This window comes from Myotis lucifugus, unplaced genomic scaffold (assembly GCF_000147115.1).
Source record: "Myotis lucifugus unplaced genomic scaffold, Myoluc2.0 scaffold_21, whole genome shotgun sequence".
Taxonomy (NCBI): Eukaryota; Metazoa; Chordata; class Mammalia; order Chiroptera; family Vespertilionidae; genus Myotis; species Myotis lucifugus.
In genome coordinates, this window is record NW_005871069.1 from 456,399 (window position 1) to 482,201 (window position 25,803).

The 25,803-nt window shown below is 50.0% G+C and overlaps 1 protein-coding gene across 5 annotated transcripts in view; it reads left to right on the forward strand.

Moving 5' to 3' along the window:
* Positions 1–25,803, forward strand: part of SLC22A23 (solute carrier family 22 member 23) — a 179,177-nt gene that overhangs the window by 131,842 nt on the left and 21,532 nt on the right. For all 5 annotated transcript variants that reach the window (XM_023751389.1, XM_023751387.1, XM_023751388.1 and 2 more), the window contains 2 exons: positions 173–341; positions 21,226–21,353. In XM_023751389.1, coding sequence (XP_023607157.1) covers positions 205–341; positions 21,226–21,353 — 265 coding nt within the window. In that variant the 5' untranslated portion in view covers positions 173–204. The remainder of the gene's footprint in view (positions 1–172; positions 342–21,225; positions 21,354–25,803) is intronic.

The following is a 25,803-nucleotide window of genomic DNA, read 5'->3' on the forward strand; positions in this document are numbered from 1 at the left end:
AAAAATGAGGGTCTTAACTTGACTTACTGTATAGGGCTCTCAGATGACCAGCAAATAACCCTGATTTGACAGTTCTTGGTTGGTTAAGAAGTGCACTGGCCCCAGTGCCCCCGTGGCTCCCCCAGGCCAGGGACAGGATACTCATGTCTCTCTTGTCTTTTCTGTGTTCCAGGAATAGAGCTGTGTCCCCCTGGAAAACGGTTCATGATCACCATGGTGGCGAGCTTCGTGGCCATAGCGGGGCAGCTCCTCATGCCCGGGCTGGCGGCGCTGTGCCGGGACTGGCAGGTGCTGCAGGCGCTCATCATCTGCCCCTTCCTGCTCATGCTGCTGTACTGGTCGTGAGTATCCCCGCAGGCTGCCCATGCAGCTGCCCGCACGCGGAAGGCCGCGCCCACCCCGGGAGACACAGAGGAAGCATAGGGCTGGGACCCGCTATCCCCAAACTCCCCCTTGTGTCAGCTTGTGTGTTGTGAGGGAATGTTGCTCTCTCTTTTTTATTTTTTTTATTTATTTTTTAAATGTCTTGTCTTGGGAAATGTTCAGACCCACACAAAGTGCATAGAAGATTGGAATGAGCCCTGGGTGCCCTTTGCCAGCTCTGACCACGTGCTCTTCTCAGTCTGGTGTCACACCTATTTGCTGGGTTATTCCGATGTGATTTTCATGAATGGATTTGCGAAGGGGGGATCCTTGGGTTGGGCGGAGCAATAGGGAGAAGATGTTCAAGGAAATTCAGCAAAGCCACCTGGTCTCCTCTGGACTACAGAGGGGCAATGCCAGGCCCTCGGTCGCCACCCAGCAGCTGCAACCCAGGCTCGTGTGGCCCACAGAGCTGAGAACAGCTGCTGTGTGGTCCTGTGGGGGGGAAAGTCTGCTCTGACAAGTTCAGGAGGAATTTTAGGGCCACGTGTACCTTTTCAGTTTCTAAGGTTTAAGTTTTGGGCTTGCTGACTTTAGGAAAAAAGAAACTGCTAAGCACACTGGTTTTAAGCTATGACCTGGGCAACTAGATTTTTGAAACTCCCAGGGGATTAACGTGTAGCTGAGATTGGAAATCACCACTCTTAGACAGTTGTTAGGGGGAAAAGGAGTGTCCTGACCTTTTTATAAATAACCCTTCTCTTTCTGTGCCTTCCATCCCACCCCCCATGCCAACACTCTTGCTTCCCCACAAGTACAGGGTACTGTCGCGTAGATTATAATACTGCGCTATTTCTATTCCTTCGTCACCAATGGCAACCAGATGTCCGGCAAAAAGTCAGTCAGTTGTGTCTCAGCTTTGTTCACAGAGTGGAGAGGGCACTACTGGGGCTTCCTTTTTTTCAAAGGTGCCAGGGAGGAGAAGAAAGCCCCTGCCTTTTAACTTTGCCAGGGCCACCACCCAGGTTGTCACCCCCAGCAGATAAAAAAAAAAAGCCTTTTCCTCTAGAGCCCTGCCCTTGCTCACTCCGTCATAAGAGCCTCAGCAGCAGCGAGGAGCCTAAAGGCCATCTGCTGGCGAGGGCCCCACCGCGCAGCGGCCACACTGCGCTCCTCTCACCAGCGCCTCTGCCAGGCTTCTAGACCTGAGGTCCTCCTGAGGAACCACACAGGTTTCAGATCCTGCTCCCTCCAGCAGGATGGCCTGGCCAGTGTGGCTCAGTTGGTTGGGGTGTCCTCCCGTGCACCAAAGTGTTGCCGGTTTGATTGCTGGATCCCCAGTAGGAGATGTGCAGGAGGCAGCCGATCGATGTTTCTCTCTCCCTCTCCCTTCCTCTCTCTCTAAAAATCAATGAAAATATTTAAAAAATAAGAGGCAAAGAATGAAATGGTTTCCCCAGAGCAGGAAGCAGTGAGCAGCTCTTCCCTTAATCAGTCAGAGGAAGCCCTTCCTGTTCCTCCCTGCGTCCGGAGCCGGGCTGGGCTTGTTTTGGACTTTGGGGCATTTATTTATTTAACAAATGTTTATTTAGTGTCTGCTCTATGCCAGATGCACATGCTAGCACTACACAAAGAGTAGACCATTCAGTCTTCCTATCGACCACCCCACTGAGAAATTGACAAAACTGAGGCGCCCAGCTGGCCCTGAAACCCAGCACTTGTGCTGTCTCCCACCTTCCCTCAGCTGCCATCCACTTGTCTTGGGAGAGGAGCCCCATTGCCCTAGAGCATCTTCCGTGTGGTCTGGCATCCTCCGCCTCCCTCCTCTCACTTCCTGGCCTCCACAGCACCCAAGGGCAGAAGTGCTGTCTGCTGGCCCCTGGGGGTTGTTGGGCTGGGGTAGGCACAGCCTTTTGGAGACCCACACTCCTGTGAGGGCAGACAGGGTGTCTCCATTACCTCCAGGCTCTGAGTCTCAGCCCTGGTTCTGCTCCCACCTGTCCCACGTAGGAGGGCACCTGATGGAGAGAAATGGCAGGGAAGGCTTTCCTGGAACGGGTCTGGGATCCTGGCCCACGTGGGAAAGGGCTGCAGGGTGGGGGGGTGGGAGGGGGATAAGGATATTTGTCTTATTCTTGTTCATTTAAATTTAAAATGCATCAAGGTTAATGATAGGCAAGGTAAGGCATTCATGTACTTATGTACATTATCAAACCTAAGGAAAATTCTTTGAAACAAAACTCTACAGTGGAAAGGGTATCCAGGGTACTCTGACAAGTAAAATGTGTGTGTGGACAGACAGATGGACAGATGTCCCGATGCACTGGCACCGTGTAGTTACTGCTCTGGCACCGCTGTCTGGATCAACCTGCTCTGCTCACACATGTTAACTGCTGTGATCGTAATCGGCATTATTTTTTATTTATATTATTATTTAAGGTGCTTGGCACATGTCTGGCCTACAGCAGGTGCTCACTAATATTAGCTACTGTTGTTACGATGATTATATCACCTCTTAGCATGTGTGGCAGCCTGGGAGTACCAGGCAGGTAAAAGACACCAGGCGTGAGAGCCGTATTCCATTTCACCTAGCAGAAAGCCTCCGTAACAGTCATTGGCTTTTAAAGGCCACTGCACTGCCTCTCCTTTTCTGTCATCTTCTGATTCCCTCCCGCCTCCCATCCGCTGCAGCGGGAAGCTGTGGCTCCCCAGGCTCTGGTCTGACAGGATGAAGTGGGCTGCTGGGGGAGGTGGTGAGCTGCAGCACCAGTCCCAGGACCAGCTATTGGTGACAAAATATTGAAAGTCACTTGCTTTCCTTTAATGAGCAGGTATTTATTTTGTGCGCCCAGGGGGCCAGCAGTGCACTTGGTGCTTTGCAGTGACTCTAAGAGCTGTGCATGAACAAGGGTCATAAACCAAACTGTATGACACAAGTCGCCACAACCAGGGTCCTGGGTAACAACAAAGAGGTGGACGGGGGTTGGAGGGATCTCCTGGTTCCAATTGTGGGCTAAGCTGACAGGGACCCTCCAAACACACACAGATGCCGAATAAGATACACATTAGCCAAAGTGTTACACAGCGCTGAGTTCCGTGCAAGCCCCGGGAGTTCCCTGGGCCCAGACCAAGCAGAGCATTCGAGCAGGACTGACCAGGCAGCTGCAGAGCATCTGAACCGGAAAAAGGAGCTTGGGCTTCAGCACCTGCACAGGGGGCTGGAGCTGAGATCTAAGGCCCGTATCTCTTAGAATCGGGCCCTTAAATGAAACCAGGGGTCAGAACTGTTGGTGAAAATAGAGCTGAGGGTGGAACAGTTCATCCCACCAAGAGACCTAACTCCGAAGCTGGCTGACGGCCTGGGGCTGAGGGTGGAAGAGTTCATCCGTAGAAACTGGAGCCTCGATGTCTGCACCACACATGCTGTGTGTTCTAAATTCCAAGGCTCGGACGTTAGCGTAAGAACCAGTGAGTTCTTCAGAACCTCAAGGCCAAATGGAAACCCCCCCGGGGAGAACCACTGGGGCCAGGCACTCAAGATTCACTCCAAAGAAATGTTCACCAAGGATAAGCTCACAGGCAGAATTCACAGAGCTCATCACAAGGGCCAAAAACTATAAATTGGGGAGCTTGCATACCAGGAACTCCAGAAAATAGAGCAATCTGAGAGATAAGTTAATTAGCTAACTTATTAAGTAGTTACCACAACCCCACATCAATTGCTGTTCTAGATACTAAGTATTCTAGATACTGCACATGCATACGAGCGGGTCCTCGCTCACGTGAAAACTCCCTTACAGTGGGGTGTGTGGCGTGGGAGGGAGCCCACTGACCATGAAGCCATCAACAAGCAAAGGGCATGGATTCACTAACCAGCACATGAGGAAGGTGAGACGCTGCCGTGGGACAGAAAGGGACAGCAGGGTGATCAGAAGGGCCGCTCTGAAGAGGCGACATTCCTTTCTGAGACATTAATGATCAGAAGGAGGAAGTCACACACAGTTCTGCTCGGAAATGTGTTCCCAGCACATGGGAGCAGCCAGGGCAACAGCTGGCTCCCACTGTTTTTTCTGGAAGAGGAAGCAAGGCCAGTGTGTCTGGAACATGAGGGAAAAGGGGCGGGAGGCCAAGCTCAGAGGCAGGTGGGTCAGACCACCTGGGGCTGAAGCCCAGCGATTTCTTCTAAAAGCAGGAAGACCCGTTGGAGGTTTATGCAGGTCAGGGATATGCTCTGGCGCATGCTCTGGGGTTGCTGTCTGCAGTGTGGCGAGTGGTCGTGGGCGGGTGAGAGGGCCAGAGGGCTGCCACACTGGCAGGCCCGTGAGAGGTGGTGTGGTGCCTGCACTGGGGTGGGTGGGAGGTCACTGGAAGGGGTTTGACCCCAGGTACACTCCGTAAGTGGCTTCGTGGAGGCTTGCCAGTGGTCTGCGAGGGCGGGTGGGATAAGGAACGGCAGTAACTCGGGTTTGGACGGTTTGCTGAGATGGGGCCGGAGCTCCCTGAAACGTAGAGGCCCATCTAGGAAATGGAGCGTGAAGTCCTGTCCTGAGAGCAGTTGGAAGGGTGACAGAAATGAGATCACTGGCTGAGGGGGAGCTTTGAAAAGGCGGGTTTTGATCTTGGGGACAATAGGGAACCAGTGTAAGGAGTGCAGAGACTTGATTGAAACCACAGCCTGCATTAAATTACAGGGTTTATTAGCATCCAGATCTGGTGAGGCCAACAGAGCAGGAGGCGAAGTCACTGAGTAGTTACTCAGTTCCCAAGAGTTGGGGCGCTCCACATCACGGGGGCCACACAGGAGGCACCGGGTCAGTCAGGAGGCTGAGGGAAGGAGGGGGCAGGAGCCTTCACTGTGCTTTCCTCAGGGAGGAACCGGTGAGCCAGGTGAGCAGGCTTCCTGTTGGCTGGTTTGAATAAGTTCAGGGGGCCAGGGGGCACCCGGACTGTCCGCTGGTTGTCTGGTACCTGGCCCTGGGTGGTTAGGGCAGGGGAATGATGCCAGAGAGTGAGAGCCCCATCAAGGAGGTGGTGGGGGTGTGGGCTCTGGATCGCGGGGTTTGTATTTGAAAGGTGCACTCATAGGTTAGTTGTTTGCTAAATGTAGGAATTTACCTCCCAGAAACATAAAAAACACAGGAAATAAAAAGGCATGATTAATGTGTAGCCCTACAGCAGCTACAGGGTTACAGAATGCTCTGGAATGATGTGCCCATGGCACTGGAGAAGCCAGCCGGAAAGAGGCGGCAGCAGAGGACTGATGTGCCCGGACTGGATGGGAGTTTGGGCAGGGGGTGTGGTGAGCACAGGTGGATTCTCCCGGACCAGGGAGACACAGTGCCCTAGCAAGTGGAGCTACGATGGGAAACTGATGTCATTGCACGTGCTGCCTATGGATGCTCCTACCTTCCGGGTCCGGGAACCACGAGCTGTGGTTGCCCAAGGGCTGTAGGCAAAGGAAGACTTTCAGGGCTGAGTGGCCCAAGAGAACAGAAGGATGTGCTTCTTAGCTGTTGGTGCTTCCGCAGGCTTTAAAGAGTCAAACTTAAGCTTGTCATTGTGAAGCACAAACAGAAGAAGAGAGGGTACTTGGCAATATTTTTACCCGAGTGTAAGTGCTGTCAGAGGTGGAGGGTAACTCCATGGATGGGTGTGGGTCCCTGAGACCCAGGCAGCCTTTGAACCTCATGGCACTGGGGCCAGATAGGAATGCTCATCTAGTCATCTTGCTTGGGAATTTACTACCACTGAAGATAGGGTGGCAGAACGTCAGTGCTAATGTAGAAGGAAGTCATACTGACCAATCCTGTTTCGGGGATAAATGTGGAATTCTCCCAGGGTCCCAGAAAACAAATTGGGCATGGGGGGTGGCGGGGTGAGAGGAAGGGGGAGTCTAAGAGAAACTCGGATTTGATATGCTAGGAATTGGCAGGTGAGGACAGAATGGAAGACGGGGCTACTGGGAAGCTGCCTTCTAATTGTACAGATCGTACAAAAGGTGTCCCTTCCAGGTGGCTCAGCCCGCTCCAGGTCACGTGGTGACACACCTCCCTGTGCAGGAGCTCTCATGCAGCACACAGCCTGCGGCCTGCCTTTGGGGGTCCAGGTGTGTGCTAGAACCGTGGTCGGCAAACTGCGGCTCTCAAGCCACATGCGGCTTTTTGGCCCCTTGAGTGTGGCTCTTCCTAAGCCTTAGGAGTACCCTAATTAAGTTAATAACAATGTACCCACCTATATAGTTTAAGTTTAAAAATTTGGCTCTCAAAAGAAATTTCAATCGTTGTACTGTTGATATTTGGCTCTGTTGACTAATGAGTTTGCCGACCACTGTGCTAGAACATCTGGGAAAACTGCAGGGTGGAAAATCAGGAGGGTAATACATGGAGCGGGTGACAGAGTTTTCCGAGTGGAACTCACTGTTGAGGAGTGACATGGGAGTGAGAAGCCTGCCCACATGGTATCTACCCAAAGGTTATTTTGGTGGAAACAACGGGAAGTAGGAAGTCGAAGAGATGATAAAGATGTTAGTGACACCTTCCCAAAATGTTAGTGCATGTCATCACCGTACCTTCAAATGTAAGTTAGGGAGCAGAGTACACGTGATGCTTTGTGAAAACACGGATGTCCGCGTCTGCATGTGCGGGGACAGTTGTGACGCCATTCAGTAAGCTCCCCTGAGGGCTCTCACCGTACACGAGAGCGTGCACCCTTCTTCCAGCAATGTTTGCTGGGTGTCAGGGGTCATCATAAACGTGGAGGACACTGTCCTGCCCCACGGAACAGCCTGGCAAGGCGGCTGAGGCGCTGTGACAGACACTAATGCACAGGTCTTAAACTGTTAGGGACACACGTTCCCGGAGATCAACAACAAATCTCTGGGAAAGTGTGAGGCTCCATTAACCAAAATATTCCTGGGTTAGGGAGGGCAGGTAGGCAGTGGGATTATTCTGGTGTTTAGCAGGGGAAACCAGGGCATCAAAAAGCTCCCCAGAGCCTGGCTGGTGTGGCTCAGTGAATGAGCATCCACCATGAACCAGGAGGTCATGGTTCCATTCCCAGTCAAGGTGCATGCCTGGGTTGCGGGCTAGATCCCCAGTGGGGGACGTGCAGGAGGCAGCCAATCAATGATTCTCTCTCATCACTGATGTTTCTATCTTCTCCCCTCTCTTTTCCTCTCTGAAATCAATAAAAATAAATACATTCTTTTAAGTCTTCCCTGGAGCACTCAGAAAAGTGGGAAAGTCAGTAAAAATTGGTTTTCGGATGTCAGTGGTTCTCAGAGTGCAGCCTCTGAACCAGCAACGTCCTCACTACCCTGGAACTTGTTAGAAACACAAAGTCAGTGTCGGGGGTGGGGCCAGAGGTTATGGTTTAGGACCCGCCCCCCACCCCCAGGGTATGTCACTCAGCCCCAGTTTAAGAAGTGCTGTCCTAACACTGAATGTCCACTATAATTGAAAAAACTTTAAAAAAAAATTGATCTTAAATTTTCAGTATTTATCATTTTTTGAAAACATTTTAAATTTATTTTTTCAATTACAGTTTTTATTCTAAGAGGACTTATTAAAAAGATGTCTCTTTTAAAAAAATAAAATAAAAACTAAAAATAATTTTTTAGAAAAAGGAGTGCTGCCCTGTGCCAGACTGCCCGTCACAGAAGAGAAAGCCAGACGTCCTGCATAGGGGACGGGACCCTCAGGAGCCAGGTGCTGCTGAGGGCGGAACGGAGCTCAGAGGGCTGTGGACACACCTCCGTGAGAAGCGGTTTCTGGTTCTGCAGGGAAATGAAACGTGTGTCCTTGAAGGGCCAGGTGACACCATGCAGGATCTGGTGCTTGCCAGCTCCACCGCAGAGCACAGACCTGTCTTTTTTTTTTTTCTTTTAATATATTTTATTGATTTTTACAGAGAGGAAGGGATAGTTAGAAATATCTATGAGAGAGAAACATAGATCAGCTGCCTCCTGCACACTCCCTACTGGGTATGTGCCCACAACCGAGGTATATGCCCTTGACCAGAATTGAACCTGGGACCCTTCAGTCTGCAGGCGGATGCTCTATCCACTGAGCCAAACCGGTTAGGGCCAGAGTTGTCTTGATCATCCAGACAACAGATGTCATGGAAATTCCCGGGACTGGTGGACGAGGACGTCAAAATCTCAGCACTGGATCTAAGCATTTCATCTGCTCTGTGAGAACATAAGCCTGTGTGCATGTGTGTTCTGGAGTCTTAAGTGATGGACCGTGACCTTGCTTACCTGTCCTCGCACGGGCAGTCAGGTAGGGTGCTGGCCGCACTTTCCCTCACGCCCTCCCCGGGCTGTTTACAGGGACCCTGTGAGGGAGGAGCCCACGTGGAGCCTCACACAGGCAGCAGCAGCGCAGGAACCGCCTGGGGAAAGAACAGCAGGTGGGGATGCGTGAAGACGGTGAATTATTAACCACACTCGGTTCGCTAGAATTTCATTCTGACAAGAGGAAAGTGCTGCTGGCAGTCACCACGAACAACAGAGCATCTGGGAAAGCAAGAAGAAGATAAGGAAGGTGCGGGAAATCACAAGGAAATGAGAGAAAGACGGAGCCGCCCCAGTGGAAGGGAAACCTGGAAGCGAGGAAACTGGAGCGTGCTCCGCGAGGAGGGGGCAGCACAGTCACACCCTTAGGGGGAAAGATGCTGAAAGGATTTTAATTTTTAACAATTTCAAGAAAAAGCCAGTGTAAAACATTTAAAATGGCCTCCGGTTAGATAATATCCAGAAAAGAAATTGCTAACTATTCCAATATGTAAATGGTCCCAAATATCACTGGCTCTTTTAAGTATCATCAGAAATATTTTGGCCAGAATAGCCATAATTGTTAATATTTCTACAGAGTCTGCTTTGTCAGGTGCTGCTAAGAACTTTGTATAGCCCTTTAGTCCTCCCATCGACTCTCTGGAATAGGAACGGAGACAGTCCAGTATGGATGGAGAAACTGGGGCTCCCACAGAATGCTTACAGCCTCTGTGGCCAGGTGGCCAGCAGGGGACCCCAGAGCCAGAATGAGGATACCGGGGGGTGGGGGGGTGACTCAGGGCACAGTGCCAGGGTGCTGCAGGGCCCCAACCTGGGACCGCATGCTGGTGGAGGGCGACTCCTGGGCGGCCAAGAGCATCTGTGCGGGCACAGCGCTAAGCTGCTCACCCGGGAGGAACTATCTCTTCCAGTCCTCTTTTTATTTAGTTTATATTGCTTAACGTTTACAAAAACATCTTTGACAATCTTCGGGGAGTGTCTCACTCCTTCCCCTAATGGAGGCTTAATGAAAATTTAGGTGGATGAATCCATTTTTATTCTTGCATTGTTGAAATGATTTTACAAGACCCTTTAAAATTCATTCCAGCAGTTATGACCCTTTTTTTCTGCCCGCACACACTTCCTCCATCAAAAATGGTTTTATTTCACCCGCCCGGCATGGCTCAGTGATTGAGTGTCGACCTATGTACCAGGAGGTCATGGTTGGATTCCTTGTCGGGGCACATGCTCAGGCCAATGGGGATGTGCAGGAGGCAGCCAATCAGTGATTCTCTCTCATCATTGATGTTTCTATCTCTCCCTTCCTCTCTGAAATCAATAAAATATATATATATTTTAAATGGTTTTATTTCAGCCCTGGCTGGGTGACTTAGTTGGTTGGACCATCATCCTGTACACCAAAAGGTTGTGGGTTTGATTCCCAGTCAGGGCATATACCCAGGTTGCAGGTTTTTCTCACATCAACCCCTGCTCTCTCTCTCTCTCACTCTCTCTCTCTCTCTCTCTCTCTCTCTCTCTCTCTCTCTCAAAATCAATAGAAACATCCTTGGGTGAGGATTTTAAAAATGGTTTCATTTCAAAAGGGAGCAGAGTACCACATTATGTCAACTCTGTTCCAGATAAAATGGGGCTGAGAGGTTCCCTATATACCAGGGGGGGATGCAAATTCCGTTATACCGACACTTAGTCACACAAGAAAATGCTTTCCTCAGAGGAAACTGGAAGCAGTGGATCATAAAAAGCATATAGAGCAGTGGTTCTCAACCTTCTGGCCCTTTAAATACAGTTCCTCATGTTGGGACCCAACCATAAAATTATTTTCATTGCTACTTCATAACTGTAATGTTGCTACTGTTATGAATCTTAATGTAAATATCTGATATGCAGGATGGTCTTAGGAGACCCTGTGAAAGGGTCGTTCGACCGCCAAAGGGGTCGCGACCCACAGGTTGAGAACCGCTAATATATAGTCTCTGGGAACTCGAATAAATCTGCAATAATTCTTTTTAAGGTTATCAGATAGTTAATTTGGGGAGACTTATAGGAAACTTAAGGCAAACACAATTTTTTTAGTCGAATTCCATTTGTTTAAAAATTATCTCGGTGGGTAATGCTGACCAAAGGCAAAGTATAAATAAAAATGGTGGTCAACATTTTATTCCGAACCATTGAAGGAGCAACTAAAAGTGAGATAAAAATGTTCTCTACATTGGTGCTTTGGGAGCTGCTGATGGCATGGAATTTTAGGGAGCCCTCAGGCAAGAGGCTGCCCAGTTTTCAACTTCTGAGTATACAGAGATTACGTAAAATAGCAGGAACCCCTGTGGTCAACAAGACTGCTTCCTGGTAGAATCAGAGAAAGGCCTGTGCAGGGTCGGGGGTGGGGGAGGTGTAACCTCTGCTCCAAAGGCCAGCGCGACCGACTCCAGGGCCACCTCTTTGTCCTCCCTGTCCCCATGCCCAGAATGAGCTCCAGCACTGCCTCTCACGACCCCGCCGAGGAGGAGGGGTCACTGGGCCCTGCCAGCAGGCTGACCTCAGGGTCCGTGTGTTCTGTGGGAGTGGAGGCATTGAGCTGTTGGCGGCTGGCAGGAGTCAAGTAGATGGCCCTCTGGTGACAGGTGTCTCGTGATCGCTGCTAAGCAGTCGCTGCAGCAGCTGGCACAAGTCCACGTGGGTGATTAAAGAGAGGCCAGGGCCCAGCTCCCATCCTTGGGGACTGGCGATGCGCACATCAGTGTCACAGGAAGTGGGAATCCGGACAGATAGGCACGGCCGCCCTCAGTCGCTGGGCTTCGGTGGCCAGCTGTGCCTGTTTCTGTAGGACTTGGGAGAGGGAGCATGGCAGAGGCAAGAGGCTGCTTTCCAGAGCCTTGTATGAGGTTGGGGCAAAGGCAGCAAGGCCACAGGGTAAACCAGTCAGTGAGTGTGTGGCTTCGGCTCCGTGGTCTCCTGCCTGGGTAAGATGGGAGCCGGCAGGGCAGGAGGAGCTCGGTCCGGGGAGAGGGGTGACTGGGCACCTTAAACAGGCTGCTCAAACAGATGCCCCAATAAAACTCCATTTAGAGAAAAGCAACATAAACCCTTTCATTGTTCCTTCTGCCCTCTTACCTCCTCAAATTGTTTTTCAACATCACATTTATTTTTATCATTTGTAAAAATGCCAGATTAATTCCCCCTGCAGCATTACATTTTGAATGCCCCATGGACTATATACTTTCTGCAGCCTGATAATTGCTTATGTGGTAAAAAAACAAAAACAAAACAAACAAACAAACAAAAAACAGGAGAAAGAGCACAAGGAGGGAGAAAGTGGAGAAAACTAACCCAGCTACAGAATATTTTCTGCTGAATTCCTAGTATTCATGTTTGCAGTATTCACTGAGAAACATTTTAAATGTGCCCAATTATTACACATTCAGAGTTGCTTAATCTAAAAGGCTAGCTCCAAACACATCTTAGTGCTGCCTTCATTCCGCATGGCCAAAACCGAAAGCATCAATACAATGTTTGTTCAGTGCGATGCCATGATCAGCATTTTTCGTACCCTCCAGAAAGAGGCAGCCATTACCACTAGTCCCTTGAAGCAAATCGCGTTAGAGAATGTTGGAGCTGAGTGGGGCCTTAGTATCATTCCACCATCCATTGCCCATTATCACCCATTCTACAGATGTGGGGAAACTGAGGCCTGAAGGGTTAGGTGACCTGCTCAGTCACAAAATTGGTTTATAAGCCCAAGATTCCTGATATGTTCCCTCAACATTTCTATAGTAGAAGAAGTAGGGAGCTTGCATATACATTATTTGGAAAAGCAATAGAGCCAATGGTGTGAGTGTATGTGACAAATTAGTGGGATGGCCATTTAAATAAAAGAATTCCTTGTTTTACAGAGATTTGCAAGAAGAGTTCATTTGCATTGGGAAAACATTGGGTTTTAACCATCCTAAGAGCCAATTTTTTTAATTTGTTTTAAATTTATTTTTTTTAATCCTCACCCAAGTATATTTTTTCCATTGATTTTTTTTGAGAGTGTGGAGGGGAGGGGGGAGAGGAGGAGTGGGAGGGAAGGAGAGAGAGAGACAGAAAGAGAGAGAGGGAGAGACATTGATGTAAGAGAGACATATCAATTGGTTACCTCCCATATGCACCATGGGGCCTGGGATCGAGCCTGCAACTGAGGTACATGCCATTGACTAGGAATCAAACCTGAGACCCTTCAGTCCACTGGCTGACGCTCTAACCATTGAGCAAACCAGGGTAGAAGAGCCAGGGCATAACTTTTATTTGATTACATGATACTCAGCTCTTCTCCCTAAGTTACTAAAACCGGTTTCGGCATAAACTTGACATTTTTAAAGAGCTAATTCATGTCCATTTGCTATCTCTTGACCTGAACCTACTTATCTAAAAACAGAACTAGTTTGTTTTTTAAAAAATCCAAGTGATAACTTATCTGCTTGTCCAATACTATATTTTGTAAGAGCTTTGAACCAGAAACTTAAAAATATTCTCCCAATTGGTATTTAATTCAATGCTAGACTTTGAATTTTTTTTTTAATTTGGAGAATCTTTTCAGAATTTCATATTGACTGTGATACTTGGTAGAACCCCAAAATAATAACTAGAATCACCTCTGTAAATCAAAAGCACCTTCCTACAGTCTAAGACTTTCTTCATATACGTGTTCAGGGAAGCTTCAATCCTATAGAGCTCTCCATGACTCTTCTCCCTCTCCTCCCCCGTCTCACAGTGTCCTTCCCTCTGCATTGGGCAACCTATTTGATAGAAGCTCTTACCTGTAAGGCATTTGTTAATCTACATGTTTTTCTCGACTGGCAGGTTGAGCATGCTCAGTACATGTTTATTCCAGGAATGATGTAATGTTGCATCACAACACAAAGGCATACCTGTCTACACTAAGTTCTAAAACTAAGCACTTCAGTAAAACAAGTGACTTGAAGATAAAATCCAGGGTGTTTGCAGTTCATCTTATTTTCTTTCTATATATTTTTGAGTAAATATTCTCATGTAATTTAAAGAGGATAGATATGCTAAAATGTAGAGAACGCCATGCTGGCATTTTATCAGGACAGGTGCTAAATGAGTTAGCAGGAAAGCAGCCCAGGTGGTACACCTGTCTGTCAGATCCTCCAGTTGGGTAGAAGGAATGTTTGGTTTTATTCTTAAATGTCAAGGAAAAAATATCAACTTCATAGTATTAAGAAAGGATCAAGTCTTGAGTTTTAATGACTGATTCTATGGAGTTACAGGTCACAGGGACTAAGATGTAAAACAGATCCATGAATGTGAATCAGATGGGCTTGAGACTTAGCCAAACAATACAAAAAGCGGGAGTGCAGACAAAGCTGGGAAAGTGTCTGAGAAGCAGCACGTGACTGTGAAACCATAAGGTGCTGTGGTCTGGAAGGCAGCGGCGAGTGGGGTGCTGCGGAGGAGGGGCGGGTAGGGTCTTGTTTCATTGCACACTGACACTGGGCTTTGAGGAACAACATCTAGTAGCATCAATCAGGGAAACAGACAACGTTTCTGTCCTGATGTGGAAACATTATTTACGTGATGCCCATGGAAAAATGGTTCCATGTAAATAAATGTTATCTCTTTAAGAATTAACACTTTATTGTGACTATTTGGTAGATATCTTTCTAAAATATATTTTTTCTACTTTTAAACAGCACCATAAATATAGTGTGATGTGGAAAAATGACACTGGTGTAGGGGTCTAAAGACCAAGTGCCATGTCTGTCCCTGCCTGGATGTCCCCAGGAAGGCATTGTCTGGGCTCAGCCCACCTGTTGTGCACTGTGGGGCGGGGCCACGTGCAAATCCGAGACCCTCTCTGACTCTGAAGTTTTCAGTGATGTAACTTCGCCTGTTCTTGGTGAGCGATTCAAGGATTTTCATCATGGCATCAGGCATGTCTGTGGTACAGCAGTGTGAGCCTTCCAAGGGTTCCCAGTGTGTGAGGTCCTGTGCCTGCCTGGTGGAGGTGGGGACACCTGGCTTTCCCATGCTGTCTTCTGGGAGCCAGCGTGCCCTCTCTGCTCCAAACGCCTCCCCCACCCCTGCCTGTGGCCTGGGGACTTCTAACCTGGAACTCGGGGTCCTCGTCTGAAGAAAATCTGTTTTCAATGGTTGGCTTCTTTAACCTCCCTGTTATTCAGTCAGAAGCGTTTTTCACTTACTTTCTAGTTCTTGGCGCTTTGTAGAATAATTGAGGCCACAGGGGAAGTGACCATGTGGTGGCTTTAGGTTCTAAGAACTGAAATTCAGGTTGTGCAGGTTGTTCTAAGGCTGGATCACCCTTGCAGTGGTGCCCTCCGCTCACAAGTAGATCGTTAGTGTGGGTTGTATCCAGATAGAAACCTGTGTGTACAACACACAGGGGTGACAGTTCCTGGACCCGTAGGTGGGCAAATGTGTAGCGGTCTGGAAGGAAGGGAAATTTTGAGAGCAAAACTGATATCTTGCACTGAAAGTGGGCAGTGGCTACAGCGGAGGAAGCACGAGGTCGATGGGTGTGTGAGTGCCCACAGTGCGCTTGGAAGGGTCCACACCACCATCGGTCAGCCCCTGGTGGGGAAGAGGCAGGCAGGGGGGCCAGATTGGGACAAGAGGTCAAGGAAGGCTTTTGTCTTCTCTGGAATGTTTTAATTTTTAAGTAGAATATGGATTTATGTGTGATTTGCTTAATTAAAAATTACTTTTCTAGCCAAAGATGTTGACTCCAGTTCCCTCAGCTGTAACTCTTTGCCAATGGTAATCCCACCTCTGACTGTGGCTGGGGTAGCCTCAGGGAACCAGGCAGGAATCCCCCAGTGTCGTTACTGGGCAAACGCCTCACGCTGTGTCACCATGGGCAGCCCTCCCATCGCCTATTGGAAATATGGACCTGCCAAACTCTCATCACAGTCTCTGGCTACTCAGCACAGATAGTCAATATTTTTGCAGTGAAATTCTGTGCCACATGAGGTCAGGTCAGTTCAGGTTCCATTGCCAATGAGATGAATGGGAAGGGCTGTGGATTTCCGAAGCTTTTGGGTTCTGGAATTGTGACTAGGGCAGGGGTGGGCAAACTTTTTGACTCGAGGGCCACAATGGGTTCTTAAGCTGGACCGGAGGGCTGGAACAAAAGCATGGATGGAGTGTTTGTGTGAACTAATATAAATTCAAAGTAAACATCATTACATAAAAGGGTACGGTCTTTTTTTTTTTTTAGTTTTATTCATTTCAAATGGGCCGGATCCGGCCTGCGGGCCGTAGTTTGCCCACGGCTGGACTAGGGGCTGTGGACCCTCTAACCATCCTGAACATGTTTGGGAGACGGCCTCAGGATGACCAGTCACTGGCCTTGGGGTGAGAGGTCCATCAGCCACGAGGTGATGAGACTTCTGCCCAGCAGTGATCTTTTTTTGCTCTTATCCTGCCCCTCGCTTCCTGCAGTGGCTTTCAGACTAAACAGGACCAGTTTTACCCAGTTCCTTTCCACAGACGCCCTGGGACTCGCTGAATCGCCAGCTTAGTGGTCACAGCCTGAGAATCTCCAGTGGGGACTGTCTGCTTTCCATCTAGCACAGCCACTTTAATAGCTGTGTTATCTGGGCAGTGTACTTGGACTTTCTTTGCCATTTTCCCATCTGTAAAGAGGCGTAATAACAGTACTGCTGCATAATGAGCTTGAAAAAATTAAACGCTTCCAGTTTTTGAAACTTCCCGTTCCACTATTCACTCCACGGACTATTTCCTTTTCCTGTAGCCACAGCTGCTTCTAGCAGCCACTGCAGAGCTATCCCCCAGAGAAGCCGCTACGGCTCCCAAGCCTCGTTAACCTCTTGTGGTTGCAGAAGTCATCCCCATGGTCACTTTTTCACCATCCACATGCGAGCGTGCACCAGGCAGACATGGCCTCCAGCTGCCTACCACGCGCAGTTTCTCAGCCCTTGTTCCTCACAGGTCCTCGGCCGTTGGCTGGATTTGTAATTGTCATGGTGTTGTTACATTATGTACTCGTCAGGAGATATTTCAATAAATTTTCATAATGTGGCCACACTGCACATTATTCAAACTAGAATAGCTGTCTCTGGGCTTTCTCATAGGCTGATAGTCCAGTGAGTTCTTTATGACTTTGAGGCAAATTAAAATACGTGAGCTTCAGTATTCTGTACGTGTGCTTTTGGGCCTGTGGCCTTCTGGGACACTGAAGGACCATCGCTTAGGAAAGTACCCCCTGAACTTTAGTCATCCAAGTACCATGTAGGCACGTGGGATGAGTTTCTTTGTCCACTGAGGGGAAATGTGGGCTCCTGAGTCAGGCTGCCTGGTTGGAATCCAGCTCTGCCATCTAACAGCTCTGGAATCTGGACTGTGTCCTTGAACGTTCTGTGCCTGAATCTTCCCATCTATGAGATGGGGATGATATTACTACCATATAACAAGCTTGAGAGAATCAGTCCCACAGGAAACATGAGAAGAGTGCCTGGCGAGCATAGATCCAGTTGTGGGAAGGGTGGTCTGCAGTGCAGTCTGCCTCTGGAGATGGGCTGGGTAGGCAATGGGAGCTCGCCCATTATCTTGTGCCTAAACCTCCTGGGAGCACCCTGCTTCTCTGCTTCAGTTCCTTCCAGTCAGATGGCTGCTGCTCATTAGATTCCATAATGTGCAGCATCCTCCACTCCCTGGGTCCTGCCTCTCTCATCTCATAAATAGCATTCTGGTTTTACCAGTTTGCTGCTCCTTGAACACAACAGACTGTTTCATCGCCCTCTGCCTCCTCTCTGGTCCCGCACTCAGGCCCAGCCAGGTAGAGCCAGCAAGGCCCTGCACTGCCACTGTCATGTGCGATGGAAGGTGGGCTGTCCCTTTGTGATGTCATCTGGGGCGTCTTGAAGTTGAGGACTCTTCTTAGCTGCCCTGAGTCTCCTTAGCCTCTGACCAACACCTAGGACCCTGCCATCACCCACCGTGGGGCCAGCTCAGACCGGCCCATTCGCAGAGGGCTCTCCCCAGGTCAGGACCTGACACCTGCGGTCGGAGGGGCAGAGTGACCCGCTTCTCAGGCTCTACAACTCGATCAGACAGGCTAGAGCAGAGAGAGTGCAACACAGAGTAGCCTGGCTTCAAGGTTGCACACGGAGCCCCATGTGAACACAGAAAGCATATCCTGTGTCACAGAGCCAGGCCCAAGGAGATCAGAGGCCAGTGGTGCACACTGTGTTTTATGGTCATGATTTAGCAACATTAATGAAGCAAGAGTACAACCTGACCACCACCCCCATCTCAAAACCTGTATATTTGGAAAATCCTGATAGAAATCATGAAATATTTAGAATCAAATCACAGTAAGAACTACATGTCTACACTTGTGAAATGTCGCTGAAGTGATGCTTAAATGAAAATTCAAAACATGAATTCATATGTTAGAAAGGAAGAGTTAAAGTTAATGATCTATGTGGCCATGTCAAGAAATTAGAAAATGACACTAAAGCCAAATAGATCAGAAAGATGGAAATAATATAGATGAGCGATAGAAAGGCTGGCATTTGGGTTAGGTTATGTCGTTATAAAGAAAAAATCTGACAAAAACATAGCCAGACATGAATACCTATTTAGCATCTATATATTCTGAATGTTTCTCTTTGCTTGCATTATAGTTCTCAAAATTGACTTGTAAAAACTACAGGCCAGCAAAGCAAACATTAATTTTGACCTTTTTTAATTGAGTGCCTACAATTTGAAATGTATGTTTTAGTGGCTTTCCCATTGGGCTCTCAGATGAAAAGACAGGAGACTTTCTGATCCTGTTTTGAAGCTCTGGGCCATCACACAGGACTCCCATACCTCCGTGCAGCTGTGCAAGAGGGGGCTCTTTAACAAGTCCCCCAGGTCTCCAGCATGGATTGGTGTTCAGATAAACCATCCCAAATGTACCCCCAAATTCAGTGGGAACCTGCCTGGCTGTTTCTGCAAAAGGCAGTCACAAGCAAGTAGAAATTTGATTTTTGTTCAGCTAGGTGAGAGAGAGCAGTTATTAGATACCATTAGTGATGTGACTTGGAAATAAAAATGTTCCTCTGATAACTTTTTCCAGCTTCTGAATTACTTTAATTAGAGACTCTCTGAGCTTGCAGGGCAGGTGTTGGGTGGTTACAACGAAGACTTCTTATCAGTGCCTATCAGGACTCCTGTTCCTGTGTCACTGAAATAAAATAGAGTGGTGACTGAACAAAGCACTGGGCTGACAAAGGCTAGGACTTTGATTTCCAGTATTTGCTTCTCCCAGTCCGGGTCACCGCCGTTTTACAATGCAATCCTCAGGGAGCACAGCAGCACCCACCCTGCGCATGCCTTCTGGCTGCTTGCACTCCAGGCAGAGCTGAGGAGTTATGGCAGAGACCTTATGGTTCTAAAAAGACTAATATGGACTATTTGGGCTTTTACAAGAAAAGTGAGCTGACCCTGCTCCAAACAGGACCATTGTTCTCTTTGACTTGTTAATCTATATATTCTATCTAATATAGAGGGAATATGCTAATTAACCCTCACACCGTCGCAAAGATGGCAGCACCCACAGCCAATAAGGAGGGAATATGCTAATTGACTGCCCCGCCCTCAAAGATGGCAGCGCCCACAGTCAATAAGGAAGGAATATGCTAATTGACCCTCACACTGTCACAAAGATGGCGGCACCCACATCCAATAAGGAGGGAATATGCTAATTGACTGCCCCACCCTCAAAGGTGGTGGCACCCACAGCCAATAAGGAGGGAATATGCTAATTGACTGTCCCGCCCTCAAAGATGGTGGCACCCACAGCCAATAAGGAGGGACTATGCTAATTGACTGCCACGCCCTCAAAGATGGCGGTGCCCAGTCCCCTCAGCCCCACCGGGGCGGCAGGCACAGGGCAAGGCTGGGCCTGCCCCCAGGGGCCCAGCCTTGCCTCACACCTGCCTCTAAGTCCCCCAATCCCCTCAGCCCCCCAGCCACCCAGGGCCGGCCTGAGGTGCAGGCAAGCCTCGGATGGTGGCTGCCTAGCTGCCCAGGGCCGCCCGAGGCTCAGGTAACCAGGGCCGGCCGAGGCTTGCACTGCCGGCAGTGGCAGCAGCAAAGGTGTGATGGGGCATTGCCTTCCCCTGATCGCCAGGTTGCCTCCCGCCCCTGAGGGCTCCCAGACTGTGAGAGGGGGCAGGCCGGGCTGAGGGAACCCCCCCTCCAGTGCATGAATTTTCATGCACCGGGCCTCTAGTATACTAATAAAACCCTAAACAACTTGTCAACTGTTCGACTGGTCTACTGTTTGACTGGTTGCTATGACACGCAATGACCACCAGGGGGCAGACACTCAATGCAGGAGCTGCCCCCTGGTGGTCAGTGTGCTCCCACAGCTGGAGCGCTGCTCAGCTGCCCGACAACGGGTGCCAGATGCCAGGCTCACAACTGGTGAACAAAGCTGTGGCGGCTCGAGCCTCTCCTACCTCTGTGGCAGCACTACCAAGTGGCGGAGGTGGCGGGTGCAGCAGGGCCGGGATAAGTGGGAGCAGCACAGTGCCCAACCCTGCTCAGGCTCTTCCCTAGCGCACTACTACATCCCCCAAGGGGTCCTGGATTGTGAGAGGGCACAGGCCAGGCTGAGGTACCCAACTGGTGCACGAATCCATGCACCGGTCCTCTAGTGTTGTCATAAATGTAAACTTACAAAATGCATGGATAATAAAACACTAGTTTTTCTTCTATTGGTGCTTTACACAAGATTTTATCCTAAAAGCAAGCAAAGGAATCTGTTGCTACCAGAACTTGGAAACTGCTGTGTTATGGCATCGTATCAGGGAGGTGTTACTGCAGTTTGCAAAATGAAGTTAATTCTATAGGGAAGGCCTGGGAAAATCAGTCTTCAGATCTTCAAGAACTGAAAATAACTGTCAGGTTGCTAGTATTGGAGGCATTTTTTGAACTTAAAATTATCCTATTAACATTTGTTTCTCTGTGACAAAATATAACAAATGTAGCCCTTCAATGATTGCTTAGACATGGTTTAGAAATACCTAGGTTTATTTTTTTAATGTTTTTATTGATTTCAGAGAGAGGGAGAGAGAGAGAAACACCAGTGATGAGAGATAATCATTGATTGGCTGCTTCCTGCACACTCCCTATTGGAGATCGAGCCCACAGCCCTGGCATGTTCCTTGATCGGGAATCAAACCATGACCTCCTGGTTCATGGGTCAATGCTCAACCACATGGGCTGTGCAATACATGGTTATTTTTTAAAGTATATGTACACTGACAAAGTTGGTAGGATGTTGTTCCTTTCTGCCAAATTTTAAAAATCACAATTATTATACTTTCTATAAAAAAGTTAGCAACACTCCAGCACCCACAGTCTTATTGCCCCTAATTGGGCTAATGGGAGTCCTGAGCATTCATGGGATCCCACAGCATGAGGGCGGAAACTGAGTGGGACACCTCCTCGAAGTTCACCTGCCTGGGCCATCAGCCCAACTCAGTGCCCTCCAGAACCAGACGGTACTCACCGATCCCTCTGTGTCTTTGAAGGGTATTCCCCGAGTCCCTCCGGTGGCTGATGGCTACCCAGCAGTTTGAGTCTGCGAAGAAGCTGATCCTGCACTTCACCCAGAAGAACTCCATGAACACCGAGACTGACATCAAAGGCGTGATGCCCGGTGAGTACAGGCCCTGGGAGAGGCGCCCCTGTCCTGGACCGAGTGTCAGAGCAGTTCCCCGATGCTGGGCATGGCTGGTTTTCCAGGAAGCTGTCCTAGCTAGCGGCTTCATGTCCTGTGATGGTTGCTTAATGTCTGCAGATGGTCTAGGAACATGGGCGGATTGAAATTCTCTCCACCCTCTAGGAGTTGGGTCTTTCCTGGCCAGATCTGACACACTGCGGGGCCCCACATCGCCTGCCCAAACCCCAACGTGCAGTGTGAGCCTAATGTGCACCTGGTCGCCAAGGGAACATGCGCGGGGGGCAGGTAAAAATGCCCGAGCCTGGCACAGCCCTGCCTGCCTGCCTGCCAGGTCCAAAGGCCCTCAGAGCACTGGCTGGGAGCGGCTGGCTTCACTACCTTTCTTTTCCCAAGTGCGACCTTGGGAAGCCGCCACCGTCTATACCTGTCATGACCGATTTGTGGGGGCTGAGGAAGTAGGAGCGTGAAGCATTTCTGCAGATGGGTTCAGGCCCGCTGGCAACATCCTCCCAGGGCAGATCCAGCTCTCAAGCTGCGGCTCCACAATATCACCAGGAGGCTGTTAAAATCCAGGCTCCAGGGCCTTCCCTGGCACCAGAGGTTCTGATCCAGTCAATTTGGAATAAGCCCTAAGAACCTGCGCTTTTAGTAAACACTAGGAGAGATTCTGGCGCCCACGGTGCACAGACGCCCTTTTGAAAGCCCCTGGTAGACCCAACCCAAGCCCCGACCCACTCCCCCAACCTGAAGACCCGTATCGATGGCACTGTTGTTATACATTTCCCAGGCAAATAATATGCAGGCCTTTGTCCCAGAGAGATAAGCACATTTCCCACCATGACCTAAACTTGGATGCCGCAGACGTTCACTAAGCGCCGCCATGGGCAGGCACTGCTCCGGAGCAGAGAAAGCAAGAGGCAGAGCCTTGCTCTCGTGGAGCCTGCAGGCCGGTGTGCAGGCCCACAATGCACACGGAGATGTGTAATGCGCCCGGGGGATGCGTGCTGTAGGGAAAATCTCAGAGTAGAGGGCTAGAGGGCGGTGGTGAGGACCCACTCCGAGGGCTGGGGAGCCTGGCTCCAAGTACAGGTGAGCAGACACCTGCGTGAAGTTGGAGAATGTGCCAGTCCCGATGGGAAAGGAGCATGAGCCGAGAAACTCAGAGCCCACTGTCCGGGAAAGACTTCTGTACGCGCCTCTTCCGTGGTCCGAGACAGGCTGCTCACAGCCTCCTGACTCAGGGGATCTGGGGTTCAGTGTCCCAGATGCTGCTGCTCGGCCAGGTGAGCCCCTGCCTTGGCCTGTGCCCAGGACCTGGGAGGTGGGGACGGCAAGGCTAGGCCACCTCCACGTCAGCACAGGCAAGAGTTCAGGAGGCCCAGAGCCCATGCTTTACTGGAACAAAGGAGGACATGAGCCAGGTCTGCTTTCCGAGAAGAGCGCTGAGTGCTGGTGCTCTGCAGAGGGCGGCTGTGGCCCTTGTCCCGTGGCAATGACCAGACACTTTTCTAAATGACTTGCAAATGTTAACTTACATCTAATATTTATCCCTAAATGCTTGATGTGTATTAACTTATATTTCTTCCCAACTTGAGTCCTCTGAAGGGGTTACTATAATCATCTGTGTTTTCAGGAGGGGAAACTGAGGCACAGGGAGGGTTAAGTATCTTGCCAGAGGTCACATACTGAGTAAGTAGTTGAGCGGGGACTTGAACCCAAGAAGTCCAGCAGAAGCGGCTTCACTGGCTGTTTTTGAGAGAGGGGGCTGGGCTCTGAGACAAATGTGCCTGTTTGGAGAGGAATTCGTACTGAATTCACTTTCCTCCTTTTGGGCATGTTTGCTGATTTTGGAGTGTCCAGCTATCTTCCCAAAACTTATCCAGGCCCCATTCATTATGAAGATAATGCTCTTAAGTCTTTCCTTGCAATCTGTTTCGGGAATTTCCCTAATTAAATCACATGTTCTACTTTCAGGTTGAAATACTGTCTGGGAAAAGCTTGTTTTCTCAATCCAAATTACACTCATCCATTTCCCTCCTATTTCTGGAGGGAAATGAATTTTCCCCTTTCTTTGCCTCTGAGTTTTGCTGGTGTGATTTTTTATGCTGGTGCCCCTGCAGGAGGCTGGGGGGTGGTAGCTGGCACAGGTGGCCTTCCCTCCCCTCAGGAGGATAATCACACATCCTCTCCTGGGGGGCACTGCGTTCACACCTGCCTCCTGATCTTGTTCACACCCAGCTCTCGAACACACTGATCATAGCATCGCGGCAGAAGCCGCCCAGTGCTTGCGGGAAGATAGGTGTCTGTTTCATCTAATTTGGTCACTTCCAACTTTCTGAGGCTGGACTCGCTTTTCTGCTGGAAATCTTCCCATCGCCTCACCTAATCCACCTCCCAACACCTTAGTGTCCTACTTCGCCTCTTACCTTCCTTGACTCCATCCTCACTGCTACCCTTCCCCTCACATCACCTCCTACTCAGAACTGCTTCCCAGGACCCGTAGGCTAGACCCCCAGTCCTCCAACTGCTCTGAGACCCTGTCTCACGTCTGCCTGCCTCTTGCAGATGCTCTGGCCTTCGCTGGGCCCTCAGAATGCACCAGTGCCTCCGGCTGCAGGGCCCTCCCTGTCCTCAGCCTCGCCCTCATTTGGCCAGCTCCTGGGAAACCAGTCCTCAGGTTAGCCTGACTCCTCTGACCCCGGCCAGCTCTCCATGGTGCACCATCTCAGCTGCAGGCACCGGGGCCCGTTGCCAGCATCCAGCTGTGACGAACGGTTTGTGTAGCTCCTCAGGGCCCATCGCCCTGTGTCTGCAGAGCCTGGTTCCGCTGTTGCCCAGCACTAGCAGACCTGACTCCTAGCAGGCCTTCCACGAAAGCTAGTAAATACATGAAACGTGGTCAGCTGTAGTTACTGGTTGTGTTGCCTGGAGGTGGAGGAGTGTCTCAGGTTAGGCTGCAGGTGTATGCGTTAGGGGAGTTCCTGACCCTGTCAGCGTATCCTAATCTTGGATTCAGGCCAGAAGAAAACCTCATGTTCCAAAATGTTCCATGCCCTTCCTCTTTTAAACAGATCTTCAGTTTATTATTGAACATGGCAGATTTTCTCAGTGGAGTTTGCGCTGAATTACCACCAATATTTGGGTCTGCTCTGGAGTGTCATTGTCACAGTATCACTCCTACAATCATTAGTGTCACATGGCATGTCCAAGTACTGACAGCTCTCCTGTATCATAATTCCCAAGATTTTGAACATGTACTGCAGGAGTAGAGCCTGCTGGTTTCAAATGTGGCCACATGGACGGCAGCCACTGTACAGAGAAATCTTGGAATAAGAGCTCCACCCCTGCTCCTAGTCGCAGCAATGGGCAGTGCCCCCGCAAGGCCTGGCTGAAACACTATGTGCACATGATCCTCATCAGAGCCTTAGGAGGACCATAACCAGACCATCCTGCTGTACATGTGAGGAAACGGGGCCCAGAGAGGCTGAGTGTTGGGGAGCACTGCTTCCCCACACCCCACATTCCCTCCTCATGGAAGGAGCCAGACCTGAGGAGGCAGAGCGGACCCCCTCTCCTCTTTTTCTCCTGGAGATTGGGCCATGTGCAGGGTGCAGGTCCTGTGTCCTCAGACATCAGGCCCTCTCGGGCTGTACCCGGGGAAGCCAGCCTGGACCAGCCTTGCCAGGATGGGCAGATGAGTCTGTACGATGCAGGCATTCCAGCCTCAGGCCCCTCCCAGTGGTGGAGCAGAGATACTGTCCTCACCTGCCTTGCTCTTCTCCATCTGTTTGGAACCTGAAGTGAGAAAAGAGGGGCCATGTATCAGGTCACTCAGGGTCCCCAGCAATAGGTACCTTGTCCAAAGTCCTCCTCCTCCTGCCCCTCATGCTCCTCCTCCTTCTGCTGCTGCTGCTCCTCCTCCTCCTGTTCCTCCTCCTCCATCCGCTCCCCCTCCTCCTCCACTTGATCCCCCTTGCCCTGCTGCTCCTCCTCCACCTGCTCCTCCTCCTTCTGCTCCTCCTCCTCCTGCTCCTTCTCTACCTGCTCCTCCTCCTCCTCCTGCTCCTCCTCCACCTGCTTCTCCTCCTTCTGCTCCTCCTCCTCCTGCTCCTTCTCTACCTGCTCCTCCTCCTCCTCCTGCTCCTCCTCCTGCTCCTCCTCCACCTGCTCCTCCTCTTTCTGCTACTCCTCCTCCTGCTGCTGCTGCTGCTCCTCCTCCTGCTGCTCCTCCTCTTTCTGCTGCTCCTCCTCCTCCACTTGGTCACTCTTATCCTCCTGCTCCTTTTCTTATCCTTCTGCTACTCCTTCACCTCCTCCTGTTCTTAAAACAAAGACAGATTATAGCACACCCCCATCCACATGAATGCGAATGACCATTGGCGGGTGTGTCCCCTGCATCTCTGAGGGTGGCGTCTGCTGGTCTCCA